Here is a 19,660-nt window from a genome sequence, read left to right as displayed (position 1 = left end):
TTTAATACTTTTTGGATTTTTAATCTTGTAAACCTAATATTACCTATTCTTCTCTTCAGCCCCAGAAAAGGTGTTACATTCAGTGAATATACTTCCCTTATTTTAGTTAAAAAAAAAAAGAAAAGAAAAGGGCGTGAAGGCAAGCCCAGTGTCTGTAGCATATATCAGACTGTGCCTTAATTCCCAGTGTGAGTCCACCTCACCTACAGCCTAAGCAGCACAGGACGCAGGTCTATCTCCCCTGCTGCCTTGTGGCTGGCGCCCAGCATGTCAGGCACGTTGTGGGCCTCAATAAATACTGGTTGGTGACTAAAGGGAGGCTGAATATCACATAAGCTTTATTCTTATGAATTTCCTTTTTTCCTACACCTCCTAAGTCAGTAAAGTGAGACAGAAGACTAGATTGCAAGGTTGGATTTCTATGTTTAGACATGAAAAAAGGGCAATTTTCAACTGGGTTTGACTGGTATACATGCTAAAAAAAAAACCTGCCAAGTTCCTCCTTGATTAATTCTACCACTTATTAGCATGTAAGGGTGACCTGGCTCAAACACTTGTTATCGTTTTTAGTATTCGATATTTAATAGTATTCAAGTGCCTTCAGGGAAATTTAATTAACCATATTTTAGATTAACTTACAATAGCTAAGGGAAAAGCCCTCTTTTGTTAAATAAGGGCATGAAGAGCAGTGCACGGTGAGAGTTGCTCTCCCAGGCATCCAGGCCAAGGTACAGGGCCTGAGCAGCTACTGGGCACTGTGCACTTACCAATTATACAGTCAGCTGTTCAGGCCCACTCCAGCTGTGCACTCAGTCTTCACTCAGACGTGCCTTTGAATGAGCCTTTGACCAAGTGTGCCTCTCCAACATTAGCCATCTTGAGGCTCTCATTGAATTTTTCTCCTACTTCTACACAGTTGACCCAAAGCAGGGGGATCTACAGTCCCAGGGGCGGTACTTACTTGAGGATGTCTTTTAATAACAAGCTGGGTCTTCTCATCTTGCTTTGAGCTCGGGTGTACCATTGCAGGGAAGGCCTCGAGCAATCACTTCTCAGTTTCACATACGTGTACTCACTTGGCATTGCTGTGAAGAGAGGAGAAGAGGGAAGAGGGCAGTGGGGAGAAAGAAAGGGGAGAGTTAGGAGGATGGATTATGGTTTTCAAAGAGCCTTTATATGTTGCATCCATACCATGGAATACTATCCGGCAATAAAGAAGAATGAACTGTTGTTACATGCAATAAAGTGGATGAATCTAGAGGGAACTATGCAGAGCTGAAACCAAAATGTTACATACTGTATGATTTTTAACAACATTCTTTTTTTTTTTTTTTTTTAAATTGAGATGGAGTCTTGCTCTGTTGCCCAGGCTGGAGTGCAGTGGCACCAATCTCGGCTCACTGCAACCTCTGCCTCCCAGGTTCGAGTGATTGTCCTGCCTCAGCCTCATGGGTAGCTGGGATTACAGGTGTGTGCCACCATGCCCGGCTAATTTTTGTATTTTTAGTAGAGACAGGGTTTCACCATGTTAGTCAGGCTGGTGTCGAACTCCTGACCTCGTGATCTACCTGCCTTGGCCTCCCAAAGTGCTGGGATTAGAGCCGTGAGCTACTGCACCCAGCTGATTTTTAACATTCTTAAAATGACAAAATTATAGAAATGGAGACCAGACTAGTGAGTGTCAGGGGTTGTGGCAGGGGAGGTAGATGTGGCTATAGAAGGGCAACACAAAGGGATGGAGATGTTCTACATCTTCACTGTATCCATGTCAGACTCCAGCTGTGATATTATACTATAGTTTTGCAGGATGCTACCAGTGGGGGAAAATGAGTAAAGGGTACACAAAATCTCTCTAGATTATGTTTTACAATTGCATGTGAATACAATTATCCTAAACTTTAAAGTTTATTTTTTTAAAAAAGGACTTTTACCTTTTAGAGCTACATACAGAAATATCTACAGATCAAAGAGCGAAAATGAGATCTGCTTCAAAAACTCAGGAAGGGGATAAGTGGAGGGCCGGGGAGAATAGATAAGACTAACTTTAAGTTGATAACTTACTAAAGCTGGGAGATGGGGACTAGGGCTCACTACACGATTCTCCCATTTCTGTGTATGGTTAAAATTCGTACAATAAAAAAGTTTAAAAAGAAAGTTACATTAAAAGCAGAAGTGTTACATCAAGAAAAAAGAAAAAATGAGAATATGGCAATTTAAAAAAACTTTTCTTAAAAAATATGTTAATTGTGCCTGCCTATTTATTCTTTTGAAATAATTTTATTCACAATTTTCAAGTTCTAAATAATATTCCAAAGGGTACTGTAGTAGAAATTGGTCTGTCTCTCCCATATGTTCACTTTCCCCTAACTCTCAACTTAATAGAGCTCTGGATTTTTAGTGGGGGCATAGTACCTCCCAGAATGAAGACTACATTTCCCAGCCTCCCTGGAGCTAGGACTCAAGACTAAGTTTTAGCCAATGGGATATGAGCAGAAGCATCCTGTGCAATTCTCAAGGTGCATCCCTGGGCATACTCTGGCTTCTCCTTTATCCCCTCTTCCTCCTGACTGAAATATGGACATATGATCTGCCACTCTGGACCACACAGACAGGACATTACTCAAGGATGGTGGAACAACAAGAGAAGGAGCTGGGGCCCCTTGGACAACCCCATAGGGCAGAAACCTGCCACTCTACTTCTGGACTGGTCTATGATAGAGGAATAAGCTTTTGTCTTGTTTAAGGAATTGTTAATTAAAGGCAAAGTTATATCTTAACTAATATAGGCACTAGTTACTATTATAATAAATGCATATATTAATTTAAGAAATAATGTCTTCACTATAGTTTTTAGTTGGATGGAAGAAGTTATATCTCATTCATTAATCACTTTATTTTTCCCGTTAGGGTTTTGCCATCTTCTTTGAAAAAAATTCAAGTTTTTTTTTTTTTCTGCTACTGTAAACAATCTCTTCCTTAACTCCTTAATTCTAATTCTGTGTAGCAAGAATTTTTATCATTATGTATAATTCTATCAAAATAGTTTCAGTAAGTGTTGAGGGCCTTAATAATAAACCTTTGCTGAAGAATCTGCTGATTTATTAAATGAGAAGTTAGAACAACTGAGATCCTGGAAGGCTTTCAAACACCACAACTCTGTGGTTACTTCATGTATGGTCAGCCAAGTGGTGGGAACCAGCAGGCTACCTGTAGCCTATGCATATTTAAAATGGAAGCTTCTGAGATGACTGGAGTGATACTCACTTCACACCAAAGTGGACCTCCAGAGAACAAAGACGACTGTGGTAAGAGTATGAGAAAGACTCTGGGGCCTCCGCCTCCAGGTGCTCTGTTGCTGAGCCATACAGTGCTCTGGCTCTTGTTCTACTCTGCCCGTCAGACTATAAGCCTGTAAATATTTTCCAAATTCTCTCTTACCAGCTGGCTTCTCATAAAGTTGTGATCCTAGGATGTGCTGGTGAAAGACTGGGAGATAATCTTTCTTTTCCCCTGACTTGGTGAAGCTCTGGACAGCAGTAGTAGCAGGCAAGGGAAGGTGTCTACATGTGACTCCTGCAGCAGTCATGGGCATTTGGGTTCTTGGGTTTTTAGGCAGCAGATGCCGTGGCACTTCCAGCAACTTTGTGACAAGTACAAGCTTCAGACTAGGGGTGACAATGGCTTCCTGAAGACCAAATCCATCTCTCTAACGCGGACCTCTCACCTAAGCCCAGACCCGTATACCTAATGACTTGCTTGCTATCCTCACCTCAGGCAACATTCCTAAACAGAACCTGGCATTTTCTTCTATTCCTTTCATTCTTTGGTATCTGAACCACCTGTTCAGCCACAAGATGAAAACCTGCAGGTCAACCAGACTTTCATTCTCAATCCTAGTCAATCCCCAGGGCCTGCCGATAATACCTCCTGAATTTCTCCTGTTCACTACATGTCTTTAATAGAAATCACTCGTTTGAGTCCTTTGTAGGGACTTGGATGCAGCTGGAATCCATCATTCTTAGCAAACTATCACAAGAACAGAAAACCAAACACCGCATGTTCTCACTCATAGGTGGGAACTGAACAATGAGATCACTCGGACTCAGGAAGGGGAACATCACACACCGGGGCCTATCATGGGGAGGGGGGAGGGGGGAGGGATTGCATTGGGAGTTATACCTGATGTAAATGACGAGTTGATGGGTGCAGCACAGCAACATGGCACAAGTATACATATGTAACAAAACTGCACATTATGCACATGTACCCTACAACTTAAAGTATAATAATAATAAATAAATTAAAAAAAAAAAAAATAGAAATCACTCACCTGGAATGCCCTGATCTCAATTTTGTCCTCTCAAAGCCATCTTTCAAAAATACATTTTTGCCTACTGGTTCCCAGCTTATTTCAGATTCTGTGACTCCATGTGACAAACTTGTTTATCACACTGCACAAAGAAGTACTGTTAGAAACCTGGATGTGCCAAATTGTCGCTTCAGTGCCTTTGCACATGATGTGCCCACAATCTGGAATCCTACCCAACAATCTGCCTGGTGAACTACTTTTCATCCTTAAACCCAGCTCAAGCATCTCTTTCCTTATCTCTGAGGTCATTTTTCAACACCACAACTATCCCTGGGCACGTCCCTATCTCTGTTTACCGAAATGAACTGAATTTTCTTTTGCAGACTCCTGGAGGAATGAGCTGCAGAGCCAGAACTCTGTTCACCTTTGTATCTCTAACACCTAAGACAGAGATCGGCACACAGCAGCCCCGTAAGAAACATCTCAAATGGAATGAAATGTGCATTACATGTCTGTAGCCTGACATCAAACAAGATAAACTTCCAAGAAAAGCATTTTCTCAATACTGGTTAAGAGTAAAACTAAAACTGAAGGTTAACAGAAATTATAATGGCAAGAATAAAGCATAAACTCTATTGAAACATCCAAATGTCCGGGTGTGGTAGTTCACACCTGTAATCCTGGCACTTTGGCAGACTGGGATGGGAGGATCACTTGAGGCCAGGAGTTTGAGACCAGTCTGGGCAACCTAGTGAGACCCTGCCTCTACAAAAAAAAATAATAAATGAAACATCTAAAATGTCCAACAGCAGGAAATTTGTTGGTAAATTACAGCACAAACTACATGAATACTCTCCAGTACTTAAGGTCTCGCTACACAGCAGGGTCTCTGACCAACAGCATCAGTGTAACCTGGAAGCAGGTTAGAAATGCAGAGTCTCGGCCGGGCGCGGTGGCTCAAGCCTGTAATCCCAGCACTTTGGGAGGCCGAGACGGGCGGATCACGAGGTCAGGAGATCGAGACCATCCTGGCTAACACGGTGAAACCCCGTCTCTACTAAAAAATACAAAAAACTAGCCGGGCGAGGTGGCAGGCGCCTGTAGTCCCAGCTACTCGGGAGGCTGAGGCAGGAGAATGGCGTAAACCCGGGAGGCGGAGCTTGCAGTGAGCCGAGATCGCGCCACTGCACTCCAGCCTGGGTGACAGAGCCAGACTCCGTCTCAAAAAAAAAAAAAAAAAAAGAAATGCAGAGTCTCAGGCTCCGCCCCAGTCTTGCTGACTCAGCATTTTAATGAGATCCCGGGACATTTCTGTTCACATTAAAGTTTGAGAAGCACTAGCTTAAAGTACTCAGTACTTACATTTATTGACACTGAAAAATATAAGAAAAAGGCAGTTTTATAAAAATCTATGCATCTACACATGTAGTTATCTCCTGGCATATATCTATTAAAGGTATGTGCTCTGTGGTGGGCAGGCATATGCAAACCCACCCCCATAGGCCAAGGAAGAGGCTGACAAATCTAGTTTCTCAGAAAGAAACCCATGATGGGGACTTACAAACAGAGGCCATGTCCTGGGTGGCGGCCAGACAGCATAATGGTTGCCCATGCTATTACTCCCCAGACTGAGGGCTTCTACATCCAGGCCTTATATACCATACTGAAGGAATGTAGAGGACATTGACATCCAACCCTCAGGAAAATGCAAGAATCTGCTGAAGGGCAGGACTTATGGTATAACTGCAAGACTATTTTGACCTAAGGGCAAGATTTACAGTAAGTATGTGAATGTAGAAACCTTAGAAGCATTCCTGGGACTGGGGTCAGAAGTCAACATGGCAGATTAGCATCCAAGATGGGGTTGCTTTAGCCTCCACAGTATGAGTTTGACTTCCCAAATCCCTCTACTTCAGCTCAGCAGGTATTACTTCTTCTGATTTGCAAGGGACCATGTGGATTCCACGTCCCTCAGCGTCACAAGAGAAGGGCCAAGCTGGGTACAACAGACAAACAGCGGAGTGGCCTTTCCATGATCCCTTGGAGAAGCCAGGGCTTATCAGCTGAAAGTCATGATCACCTTGGCACCATCTGGACTGTTTTCATTCATTTCTCTTGTATGTGATGTTCTGTTTGGTGAAAAGGTGGCAATTGAAGGTTGGATTATACAAACATTGAATCAGGGACATGCTTTGTTAATTGCTAGAATAACTGTGTCATAAATTTCAATAGCAATCATATTTTTGTTTTTTTGGTTTGAGACAGGGTCTTGCTCTGTCACCCCGGCTGGAGTACAGTGGTGTGATCACAGCTTGCTGCGGCCTCGACCTCCTGGGCTCAGGCCATCTTCCCACCTCAGCCTCCTGAGTAGCTGGGACTACAGGCACACACCCCCATGCCAAGCTAATTTTTGTATTATTATTAGTTTTTCTTTTTTTTGTATAGACGGGGTTTTGCCATGTTGCCCAGGCTGGTCTCTAACTCCTGGGCTCAAGCAACCCACCAGCCTTGGCCTCCCAAAGTGCTGGGATTACAGGTGTGAGCCATCATTCCCAGCTGGCAATTATACTTTTTTGTTTGCTTGTTTTTGAGATGGAGTCTCACTCTGTCGCCCAGGCTGGAGTGATCTCAGCTCACTGCAACCTCTGCCTCCTGGGTTCAAGTGATTCTCCTGCCTTAGCCTCCCACATAGCTGAGACTACCAGCATGCACCACCACACCCGGCTAATTTTTGTATTTTTAGTAGAGACGAGGTTTCACCATGTTGGCCAGGCTGGTCTCAAACTCCTGACCTCAGGTAATCCACCTGTCTGGCCGGCAATCATACTTTTAACCAGTAAAAAATGATCAGACTGCAGGGGAAGAGTGTTCATGTAGCCATAGGTAATTATAGGTGTAGAGGCATCTGGAAGAAAGTACACCTGTCATCAACAGGTGGTACAATTGTTTTGTTTTTGTTGTTTTACAGATAGAGCCTTGCTCTGTTGCCAAGGCTACAGTGCAGTGGTGTGATCATAACTCACTGCACCCTTAAACTCCTGGGCTCAAGGAATACTCCCACTTTGGTCTTCTCAGTAGCTGGAACTATAGACATGTGCCATTGTGCCCAGTTGTTTATTTGTAGAGATGGGGTCTCTCTCTGTTGCCCAGGCTGGTCCCAAACTCCTGGGATCAGGCGATGCCCCCGCCTCACCTCCCGAAGTGTTGGGGTTATGGGCGTGAGTCACCATGCGTGGCCTGGTGGTGCAATTGTGAGTGAGCTCATTTCTTTTTGCATTCCTTTTTTTTACTACCTGAATTCCATGCATTACCAGTTCTATTTCTGAAAAATTGAAACTATCTTCACTTAGGGAGGAAATCCTTAAGCTATGATTGAAATTTAAGCTATGAAAAGATATTTGAAAATCACCCAAACAAAATATTTTTAGGACCCCTTGATCATCTCCTTAGTATGGGACAAAAATATCCCCCAAATTAAGCATTTAGACTTAAAAAGCAGAAACAAATCATGAGGAACTTCACTAAGAAAGGACCACACGTTTGCTGAACTGGAAAAAAACAGATTTATGGAGATGCAAAATAAAGGATGTCGGCACTTAGCAAGTCCAGTTTGCCTCAGGGGGCAGAAACTGGGCTGCTTGCTCCCTTTCTATGGAAGCCTCACTGGGCTTCCAAAGAGATGGTGAGTGAATCCCTGATGGACAAAGGATGACGGAGGCCCCTCCCTTCAGAAGGCTCACACTCACCTCATCTGTTCTGGCACTGCAGCTTCAGCTAGAGACACAGGGTGTCACAAACACCTTCCCACACTAACGTCACCCAGTCAATGATGCGTGCGTGCACACATGCACACACAGCCTCTGTTCAGTTAAGCAAACGAGACCCTCTCCTTAATTCAATTAACTTACATAATGTGAATGCTTGGGTTAGAATAATAAAACTACAGATGTGCCCTACTTACCAAAATTGCTTATATGGATATTCCTGTATGCATGCTTTCTTTTTTCTTTATAACACTAATCATGAGACACGTGATTCTTCATAAGTTTATACTTTTGAATTACACGTTTGTCTTGTCTCCCCCACTTAGAATGCAGATTCCATGCAAGCAGGGGTCTCTGCTTTGCACACCACTGCCTTCATAGTGCCTAGGATGGGGAAGAGTTACATAAAAGGCATCTGTATCTGTTTACTGAATAAATACGCAGTCTTTTATGAGGGTTTTGGAGGCGATGGCGGTTACAGGCATTCTTCCAAGGCTTTTGTTGGCAGACCATCACAAGGCTGCCCTGTCTTCTTCTGTCCTGTGGCTACCTCCTCTTTCTCCTTTTTCATCTCCTAAGAGTTAGGATCCCCAGGGCTTAACAATTTGATCCTCTTCTCACTCAGGTTTCCAGGAACAGCCTCCGCATCATGGTTTCACCAACCACCTTTATGCAGAGAAGGCCTGACTTTCAAAATTATATTTTTCTACCCACATATTAAAATGTAACAGATTCTTCTTAAAGAGCCCATATGAAGAAATAATTCTTGTGTTTTTTTTTTAAATGATAAATAGTTGTACACTTTTTTTTTTCCTTCTGAGACGGAGTTAGGCTCCTGTTGCCCAGGCTGGAGTGTAATGGCACCATCTTGGCTCAATGCAACCTCTGCCTCCCGGGTTCAAGTGATTCTCCTGCCTAAACCTCCCAAGTAGCTGGGATTATAGGCGCCTGCCACCATGCCCAGCTAATTTTTGTATTTTCAGTAGAGACAGGATTTCACCATGGTCTCAAACTCCTGACCTCAGGTGATCCACCCGCCTCGGCTGCCCAAAGTGCTGGAATCCTACATGTTTATGGAATACATGTGATATCTGGATACATGCATACAATTTACAATGATCAAATCAGGGTAATTAGGATATCCATCACCTCAACCATTTATCTTTTTTTTTTTTTTTTTTTTTTTTTTTTTGAGACAGGCTCTCACTCTTTTGCCCAGGCGAGTGCAGTGGTGCAATCATGGCTCACTGCAGCCTTGACCTCCCGGCTCAAGCAATTTTCCCACCTCAGCCCTCCAAGTAGGTGGAACTATAGGTGTGCACCACCATACCCAGCTAATTTTTTAAATTTTTAGTAGAGACAAAGTCTCGCTATGCTGCCGAGGCTCATTTATCATTTCTTTGTATTGGGAATATTTCAAATATTCTCTTCTAGTTACTTTGAATTACAGAATAAATTACTGTTAACTATAGGTACCCTACTGTGCTATCAAACACTAGAACTTATTTCTGTATTTTCAATAATTCTTAAGGCCCTAATGAAGAAATATAAGGGCAAACTTGGGCTTTCAATTTGTAAGACATTTAACTTCTTCAAAATGAAGAATTAACCATTTAATATAAGAGTATAATAAATGCCATAAAGCAGTATATGATGTATTGCCAAATTAACTATAGAGATAATTACTGGTGCATGAGTAAGGCACACTGATATTTATTGAGAGGGATAAGCCTGCATATGATCTCACCACATCCTAAAAAAACTTATATCACTGGATTGCTATCCGCATTTAACCTGCCAGAGGATACACATGGATAGACACAGAGCTGAGAACTCCAGCCCACATCTACCCATCTCCACACCCATGCTTTTCCAGCAGCAAAGTGGTCAGGATGGGGAGGACCTGGAACAACAGGAGGGTATTCGTAATGTCGGGAGGGGGCTGCATTTTAAAATAGTAAAGTCACACCAGGGCACAGATGGTTATAAACAAAAATCTGAAGTTGGGAGAGCAGAGAATAAACCAACATGGCTGCAGTGGACTATGTGGGAAGGCGAGCAGGTGCAGCTTATAGGCTAACATGGCCAGCAGAGAATACTCTGTGGGGTGGGAGGATTCCAAGAGCAGAAGGACTTCCCAGCACAGCAGGAGACAAGGAAGCCTAGGAAGCCTAGTCTGCTGCATGCTGGGTGGGCAACAAGGCAGGATCCTGGGCCCTCCCTACTGTGGTGTCCAGGCAGGAGGGGAGCCTGAGGCCTACCCTGGTGAGGGGGACGGGGAAGGAATGGCGACAGAAGTCTCTGAGCCAGAACAAAAGCAAGACTGGTGATGAACAGAAGCACACAGGGACAAACCTTGGTCCCAATCAGAGAAATAAATAAGAATGGAAGTCAGTTTTTGTCCTTGAGTGGAGATGATGAATTTGAGATGATAAATTACCACATGAAAATGTCCAGGAGGCGAGGCACGTGGATCACCTGAGGTCAGGAGTTTGAGATCAGCCTGGCCAACATAGTGAAACCCCATCTCTACTAAAAATACAAAAATTAGCTGGGCATGGTGGCGCACGCTTGTAATCTCAGCTACTTGGGAGGCTGAGGCAGAAGAATTGCTTGAACCCAGGAGGCGGAGGTTGCAGTGAGCCGAGATTGTGCCATTGCACTGCAACCTGGGCAACAGAGTGAAAAGCTCCATCTCAAAAAAAAAAAAAAAAAAATGTCCAGGTGGTACTCGGGAACATGCATGGGGCCGGCTGGAACTTCTGCAGCAGGTCACCCACTGTGCAGAACAAATGAACTGCTCTCTCCCATGCACCTAGACTGGTACTAGGGACCTACCATCCATGGGGAAGGGAGAAAACAGCCATTCAAGTCACCGCTGGAGTTTTGTGTTTGAGATGAAGAATTCCACTTGGCAAAGGAGAACGGAAGACAAGGCAGGAAGCCTTACCTCAGCCAAGAAGACAGCGTTGGGATGCACGCAGGTTAAAGTCGCCTAGCGACAACATGCAGCAGCTACAACTACAGCAGGGGCACAGGGGGCGGCCGAGAGGAGGGAAGACGTGGTGCGCTGTGGGCAGACAGAATGAAGGGGCTAAGCAAGTCCTGCCCCAAGGTGGGGCTGGGGGGTGCAGGCAGGACGAGAGCAGTGTTGTGGCCCTGCTGTGGCCACTGAATGTTGGCTGCTACTAGAACATGGGTGTCCCCTTCTCTGCACATCTACCTTCCATCCCCAGACACTAAATGACTGACGTGTTAAAGGCTGGCCCCCTTGCCTCGAGGTGGGACCACCTTGTGAGAGCAATTCAAGCTCCCGAGGTCTGGGCTGAGATCACAGCTTTGCTCAGCTTTGCCTGGCCCTATTCTCTTCATCTTGGGAGCTCCCTCAGCAAATCAGGAGTCCCTGAACCCCTGTCCCAGGCTCTACTTCTAGGATGGTAAGTTGGGTCAGCAAGGTCAAGGTAGATCAAGGTCAAGCTCAGGAGGATCATGGATGATGAGCGGCCCTGGAGGATTTTATTCAGGAAGGGGACATGAAACGTGGAGAAAATCATGGGGCAGCAGTGGGGACAAGGGAGGAGGGAGGCTGCTGAGGGACTACCACAGCACTCTGGGCACCATAGGCTCAGCATGGATAGGACCTGGGATGGAACAGATGAGGCGAGAGTCAAGGGAGAGGATGACTCAGGTCACAAGGAGGGCAGAGGAGCCCTGTGTAGAAAGAGGCCACGAGGAGAAAACGCCATGGAGACACTAAGTTCAGCTTCGCCTTGCAGAGTCCCAAAAGCCTGTGGGCTGCTAGGTTGGTAAATCCCACAAACAGCTGAGAACCAGGCCTGACACCCCAGGAGGGACCTGAGCTGGAGCATCAGTCAGGGGTTGCACTTGGCTTTGGGTAATGGAAACCTGGCTGCTGCGGCCTTTAACCAAGAAGAGGTTTATTTTTCTCACAGAACAGTAAGTCTGGGGACAAGCAGACCAGGGCTGGTGCGGCAGATCTGCAACGTCAGGAAGTCCCCAGCTCCTGGCATCTTCTGCTCTTCCAGCATCAGCACGTGGCCAACCTCTGCCCCATTCAGGCTGGAGGAGAGGGAGACATAGGAAGAGAGGGGTGGCTCTGACATCAGGCAAAAAGGAAGATGCAGGAAGGGAGCAGTTCCTAGATCAGTTTATCTGGGAAACTGTTCCCGAGACCCCTGATGGCCTTCTATTCACATCTCCTTGGCCAGAACCCCATCACATGGCTGCCCCAGCTGCAGAGTGGCTGGGAACTTTTTATAAGCTGGGCAGGCTGCTTGCCCAAAGTTAGGGTTCTGTCAGTAAGAAAGGAAGAGAGAGAGCAGCTTTAAAAGGTACTAGTAGGGTCTGCCACAGCTGGAGGAAAGGACCTGGGGCTATCTGAATAAAGAAGACAGTTAACGGCTACTAGAAACAGGTAAGATCCCCAGGTGGAAGAACAAAGTGCAGGCCTATCTTGACTTTGGGAAAACGGACCGTGAAGGAGTAGAGGAGAAAGAAAGGAAGCGTTAAATAAAATGTGGAATTCTCATATGCCGATTTCAAGTCTAGTTTCAGACTCTGAAATGACCATTATTTAAGAAAGCAACACAATAGTTCCTAAATAAAATGCATTTAAAATCACTTTAACCCAATTATAAGTAACACAGGTACCCCCATTGTATCCACAAAAAAGTGTAATTTCTAGAAGTTTCACTGATTCTTCCAACATACCGTGGAGCCCTCTATGTGAGGACGTAGAGACAAGATGATGGACCAAGTCCAGCTCTCCAGAAACCCAAGGTCCTGAGAAATAATGAGACTGTAACTACAGCAGTGTGGAGAGAGCTTTATGGAAAAGGGACCTTCGGAAGCATGTCTGACACGCAGCACCCACACAGTGAGGTCAGAGAGCGTGTTCCCAAGGTGGGCTCACCGACGCCACCCATGGGTATAATGACAACAGCCACAACAGCCACAGGGCTGGGGCCCAGAGGCGAGGATCCAGGGAGTGCAAGCATATTCTAAACCTAACTCTCTACCCCTACTCAAGAGGGAGCAGCAGCTTGGGGTGGGGCAGGGGGCAACGCTCTAGTTGGAAATGCTCAAGAGCACCCCAGCCCCGGGCCTTCTCTGTGGCTTATTGAGCTCTTGTTGACACGTTACTTCTCTCTTATGATTCCAGAAGTCAACCTGTCCTCCCTTGTCCTCCCAAGAAGCTTGTCATCCTTGTAAAATCTAGGTTGCTAATTTCAAACTAGTTTTAGCAGTGGAACTCTTTTTTACATCAAAACTCACTTAGAATCCTAATCTATCATAATGCAGATATATGGTATTCAATTGATCTTTTTGTGGGGTTTCTCAACCTCAGCACTAATGACATTGGGACCAGGTAATTGTTTGTGCTAGGGGCTGTCCTGCGCATTGCAGGATGTTCAGAAGCAGCTCTGGCCTCTGCCCACTAGATGCTAGTAGTATCTCTGGTCCTCTTTCTCTTCCCCTCCAGTTTTGTCAACCAGACATGTCTCCAGACATTGCCAAGTATCCCCAGGGGAGGGCAAAATCACCCCTGATTTTAACCATTGGGATCAAGTCATTGTATACCTTAAAATTTCCACATGGCCTTATTATTAAAGTCAATGAGGGTAATGAGACAACACAATATTGCCTGTGGTATAAACATGGATAATACAAGTTTTAATATCTAATCTTTTTCTAGGTTTGTTTGGATTGCACAATCTCAAAAATTCTTGACTCATCGGGAAACGTGTTTGTGTCCTCACCTGTATAATGGTGCCTAAGCCAACAGACACACATGGGCCTGAATCCACACACTGACCCAGGCAGAGCAGCTGGCCCATGCAGAGTGCACAGCTGTGCACAGTTGTACACGGACATAGGAGGAAAGCACCCACTCCTGGAATGACACACCGCAGCAGGGCCTCTTTATAACCATCTCACGCCACTCCTGCCACCAAAAGGAAAAATACAACTGTACGGTACTTTCCGATTTCAACTGAGTGGGCAGTGTCTCATTTGTCTCTTAGGAGTGTGAAATATCACCCATGAAATCAAAACCGCTGAGAAAGTGCTGGTGCTGAGACCGCATCCAACCATTTCCCACTAGCTCCTAGTATTTGTTCAGTTTAAATTATAAACACCCTCACCACTATCTCTACCAGGAATTCTCCAACCTCCCCATGTACAAGAACCACTGGAAGAGGGCCAGGCGCAGTGACTCAGGTCTGTAATCCCAGCAGGTGAGGCAGGTGGATCACCTGAGGTCAGGTGTTTGAGACCAGCCTGACCAACATGGTGAAACCCCATCTCTACTAAAAATACAAAAATTAGCCGGCCTGGGCACCTGCAATCCCAGCTACTTGGGAGGCTGAGGCAGGAGAATTGCTTGAACCCCAAGAGGCAGAGGTTGCAGTGAGCCGAGATCGTGCCACTGCACTCCTCCAGCCTGGGCGACAGAACGAGTCCGTCTCAAGAGAAAAAAAAACAAAAATAAAAACAAAAAAACCCCACAACACTGGAAGAGGCTGAAAGCATGCAGATTCCCACACTTCATCCCCAGAATGCCCCACCTGGTAGTAGTTCCAGGTGAGGACGCTGACTGCACATGTTAACCAAGTTCCCCAGTGTTATGTGGGTGCAGCACTTTGAGAAATCCTGCCCACCAGCAAGTTTCTCACAGCTGGAGGAAAGCATGTGTAATTAACAACAGATTTTTAGCCTACATATTTTCAGATTCTCCCACAAACTGAGCAGAGTTACAAGGACCTACCTTTTGCAATGAAAAAAATTAAAATGTTGCTGTGTGAATGCACAATCAACACTGTACTAATTTTGAGCATCAACCAAGATGCAAGCACTTCAATGATTCTCATGCTTTTTAATCTACTTCAAATCTACTATTCCTCTAGTGTTGAGAACACATCATTACCTGCTTTGTATAAATGTAAAAGTGTTAAGGCAATTAATTCTGAGCCCTTGGACTATATGAACATTCTCTAAAACTGTAATGTGCCCGGCACACATGATGGGATTTCGCCAAGACGTTACTGAAGTGGTAAAGATGTCAGAAGGGCGGTTACTCTCAGAGCCCAGTTCCACTTCCACCTCTCTCACACTCTCCTCCTCACTCCATGTCAACCAAGGGCGCCTCGTGCTCGACTTGCCCTTCCTCTGCTGCCCCTCTGGTTGGCTCCCCCCTCACCATCTCCGTTCTGGTTTTCATTCAAAAGCTGCCTTCCTTGACCACCCTCTGTAAAACACCACTTCCACCCCCCCACTTTCCTGCTTTCCTTCATAGCATTCATTGCCACTGACACATATTTGCCTCTTCTCTGCTCTCCCTACTAAAATATAAGACTCCCAGTGTAGGGACTGTCCATTTTGTTCACTGTTGTAATCCAGGAACCTAAAAAGTACCTAGCATATAAAAGGCATTTAACAAGTACCTGCAGAATGAATGAACAGAAGAATGAATGATCAGTGGCCTGCAACTAGATCTCCCCACACAAAGTTAACCCAAATTCACCATGGTCCTAACAAGAGACCACTGTGAAGACCAGACCTTTTAGGTGTCCAAGTATCATAATCATTGGGTGTTTATTAAATGTCCAGATGGCACCAGGCACATGGAAAACAGGGATTGAGATCCTTTTTCAAACAAGACCCACTGTATGTGTTTGTTGAGGGAAGGCTAGGGGAACAGTATAAAATGACTGTCACCCCCTCCCCCCCACCACGGAAGAAAATGGCAAATGGATCTTTTCTTTTTTTTTTCTCTCTCTCTTTTTTGTTGTTTTTGAGACAAGGTTTCACTCTGTCACCCAGGCTGGAGTGCAGTGGCATGATCACAGCTCACTGTAACCTCGAACTTCTAGGCCCAAGTGATCCTCCCGCCTCAGCCTCCCGTAGCTAGGATGATAGGTGTGTACCATCACACTCAGCTACATTTTAAATTTTTTTGTAGAGATAGAGTCTCGCTTTATTGCCCAGGCTGGTCTCAAACCCTTGGCCCCAAGCAATCCTCCCACCTCAGCCTCCCACAGTGCTGGAATTTTCAGGCGTGAGTTACCACACTTGCCTTTTTTGTTTGTTTGTTTTTGTTTTTAAGAGAAGAGCAAAGAGATGAAATACTCAACTGTTTGGCTATTTGATAACAGCCAAATCACTCAATCTCTTTGAGGATGTTTGGTGATCTGTAAAAAGCTGGGTTGGGTGACAAGATTTCTATGGCCCCTTCTCCAGTAAAATGTTATGATTCTCACTCATCTACATTTCAAAAGAAGAACAAGAAACATGAAGCTTAGCTTACTCAATGGACGTAATATGTTACAGCCATCTAGGGGAGAAAACCAGAAAGCTGGAATAAGTGGGAGAAGATGGATTTAAGACATAAAAATGAAAGACAGTGGGGGAACACTGGGGTGGAGAAAACAGAGTGGAGGTTGAGAGACAGGAAATTCTGGGAAGGGAGAACTCCAAAGAAAAGCCAGGAACAGGAAGAGAAGCCCAGCATTGTTCTTCCTTCTGCTTCCTGGGGCTGGGGAGTTTCGGAGGAACTCCTCTTTACAAATTCTTACAAGCAGACCTACCCACAAAATGATTACAGGCAGCACCTCAGAGATCCTCCTCTGATTCCAAGACCTGCCCCTGCCGCCCGCTCCCCTCCCCACAGGAGAGGTTCCAGCCAGAAGTGTAGAAGGTTGCCCTAAACTGGATTTTAAAAGTGGGGCTGAGGAAGGACCGTCTTCATCATTCATAGTAAATTCACGATTTCTGCCAAAACATACAACCTGAGTTCTGTCAAGGTGGCGGAGAGACCCATCTTTAACTGGCAAATGCTGAGGATCTGGATAAAACACACCCTCCAAAGGCTCCATCAAAGCACCTTGGTGAAGTGCACTGATCTCTGTGCATAAACACCCTCACATGTGTTTAAATATATTTTAAAACTTATATTCTGCCTGGAAAGCCTCTTTCAGGGGCAGCTGTAGGGCTAGTCTATACCAGGTAAATGTATGGGTCAGAGCTGGTTGACCAGATGCCTGACAGCTACAAGGACTACAGTCCCCTAAAATAGCAGTGACAATGGGTGGTTGGGGGCTAGAAGGAAACTTCTGGTCCAGCAAAGCCACACTGTTAGTGTTCCTCCACCCTGTTTTCTTTTCTTTCTCTCTCTCTTTTTTTTTTTTTGAGATGGAGTCTCACTCTGTTGCTCAGGCTGGAGCCAGGTGGCACGATCTCAACGCAACCTCCGCCTCCCAGGTTTCAAGCGATTCTCCCGCCTCAGCCTCCTGAGTAGCTGGGATTACAGGTGCGTGCCACCACACCCAACTAATTTTTGTATTTTTAGTAGAAATGGGGTTTCACCTTGTTGGCCAGGCTGGTCTTGAACTCCCAGGTTTCAAGCGATTCTCCCGCCTCAGCCTCCTGAGTAGTTGGGATTACAGGCGTGCGCCACCACACCCAACTAATTTTTGTATTTTTAGTAGAGATGGGGTTTCACCTTGTTGGCCAGGCTGGTCTTGAACTCCTGACCTCAAGTGATCTGCCCACCTTAGCCTCCGAAAGTGCTGGGAGGTGTGAGCCACCGCGTCCGGCCCTCCACCTGTTTTCTGATGGTACCAGAGGAGACAAAACAAATTCTGCAAGAAAGCTCAGTGTTGTGGGCATGACTTCTGTAATGACCATGGAAAGGGCAGACACTGAGAAGCCCCACAGTAGCTTCCGATGCTAGATTGGCCACAGCACCCACAACCTGGAGGCTGCAGTTTTTAAACTTTATCTTGAAATAATTTCAAACTTAAAGTTGCAAAAATAGTACAAAGAATTTCCATCTGCCCTTTAACCAGACTCCCCAGTTGTTACCATTTTATCACATTTGTGCTGCCATTCCATTAGTATACTGTGTGCATATTTATTGGACCATTTGAAAGTTGAAGACATGATGACACCTACCCCTAAATATTTCAGTATTTCCTAAAAACAAAGACATCCCCTTTAAACAACCACGGCATAATGATAATTAGGAAATTAACACTGATTCAGTACTGTTACCTAAAGACCTTATATAAATTTCTCCACTAGCCCCAATGACGGCCTTAGAACAAAAACAGCAAGTATATATGTTATTTTCTGTTACAGAGTCCAGTCTAGGATCGTTTGGCATTCACTGTCATGTTCTTTTAGCCTTCTTTAATCTGAAACAGTTCCTTTTTCTTTCATGACCTTGGCATTTTTGAAAAGTACAGGTCAATTATTTTGTAGAAAGTCCCTCAACTAGAGTTTGTCTAATGTTTCTTCATGATTAGATTCAATTTATGCATTTTTGGCTGGAATATCACAGAAGTGATCCTGTGCCCTTCTCAAAGCACTTCTCAGGAGGCATGTGATGTTGATTCGATTAAGGGTTAAGGTGGTAGACGATAGGTTTTTCCACTGTCGAGTTAACTATTTTCCCTTCATAATTAATAGTGACTTGATGGGAGAAACTTAGAGACTAAGTAAATATCCTGTTTATCGTCAAATCTACTTGTTTCAGTATCGACTGGTAGATTCTTGCAGGAGAAGGACATGACTGTGTGAAGTCAAACAAATTCAAACCTCAGGAATGAAACTAGGGCTGGATAAAACAGTAGGTGATGAACAAAAATTAACATGTAAGACTCATACCAGACTTAATTCCCCCGTTTATGTTCACTCTTAGCTATTAAAAAAAAAAAAAAGAAATAACCTCCAGATTTGCTTTTGAGAATACAGTATATATGAGTTGGGAGTATGGTAATTTCTCTATTGGTGCTTCCATGTCTGCTAGAAACTTAGCCCTTCAATTCACAAAGTGTCCAGTGGCAGCAAGAAGAGATACCCAGGTCCAGAGAGCTAACAGCTGGAGCCATCCTCACACCAATGCCAATCACCAAGGGCAACGCTGCGTGGCTCAGCTTGGTGATTCCCGGCTCACGGTGGCACAATGTAGGGTGCTACATTTAAAAACAAGAACTCTACTCTCAACTGATGAACAGGTTTAGAAACTCTGATTTGCCTTATTCAAGAAATATTTTTAAAACCCTGTTAGCACACAAATAGAAATTTCAGAAAATAATGTAAGAACAGAACATTTAAGAATCACTGTTATCTTACAACCCAGGGATACCCACTGTTAACATTCTGGTCTGTATTCTGTCAGCTTCTGCTCTCTGCATAGATATATTACCATGACGGGGATCATGCTATCTACACCAGCCTCATTCAAAGTGCATTCCACTCGGGAATGAAGTCCTACAAAAAAAGATAGATTTTTCCCAATTCTCCCAGGAATGATCTATAACTAGAATCATTCCAGAAGCAAGGAGAGAAGTTAATTCATAACATACAATGGTTGCCTGACAGTATTGGGGCAAAAGTCTCCTGTAGAACCTCAGTTGAGAAGAGCTGGCCTGTATGGTTGTCTAATTTCCTTTGTTTACCTAACAATCCTTTAAATAAAAATTTCATAAGCTTCTTCCATACACCAGGCACTGGGAATATAAAAATAAATAAGACACAGCCACTTTCCTCTTTAAATGAATAATCC

The 19,660-nt window shown here is 44.6% G+C and overlaps 1 protein-coding gene across 22 annotated transcripts in view; it reads right to left on the bottom strand.

Annotated features, from left to right (window-relative positions):
- The window catches only part of ST3GAL5 (ST3 beta-galactoside alpha-2,3-sialyltransferase 5), a 79,605-nt gene that overhangs the window by 23,326 nt on the left and 36,619 nt on the right, over nt 1-19,660 (bottom strand). For 21 of the 22 annotated variants that reach the window (XM_065526861.2, XM_074011336.1, XM_074011338.1 and 18 more), the window contains one exon: nt 962-1,085. In XM_065526861.2, the coding sequence (XP_065382933.2) occupies nt 962-1,085 (124 nt within the window). Of the gene's footprint in view, nt 1-961; nt 1,086-6,110; nt 6,439-19,660 lie in introns of those variants that run through there. The other variant, XM_015433463.4, reaches the window with a different exon arrangement.

Source organism: Macaca fascicularis, chromosome 13 (assembly GCF_037993035.2).
Source record: "Macaca fascicularis isolate 582-1 chromosome 13, T2T-MFA8v1.1".
Lineage (NCBI taxonomy): Eukaryota > Metazoa > Chordata > Mammalia > Primates > Cercopithecidae > Macaca > Macaca fascicularis.
Note: the sequence above shows the minus strand (reverse complement) of the source record. Positions and strands in the feature narration are given on the sequence as shown.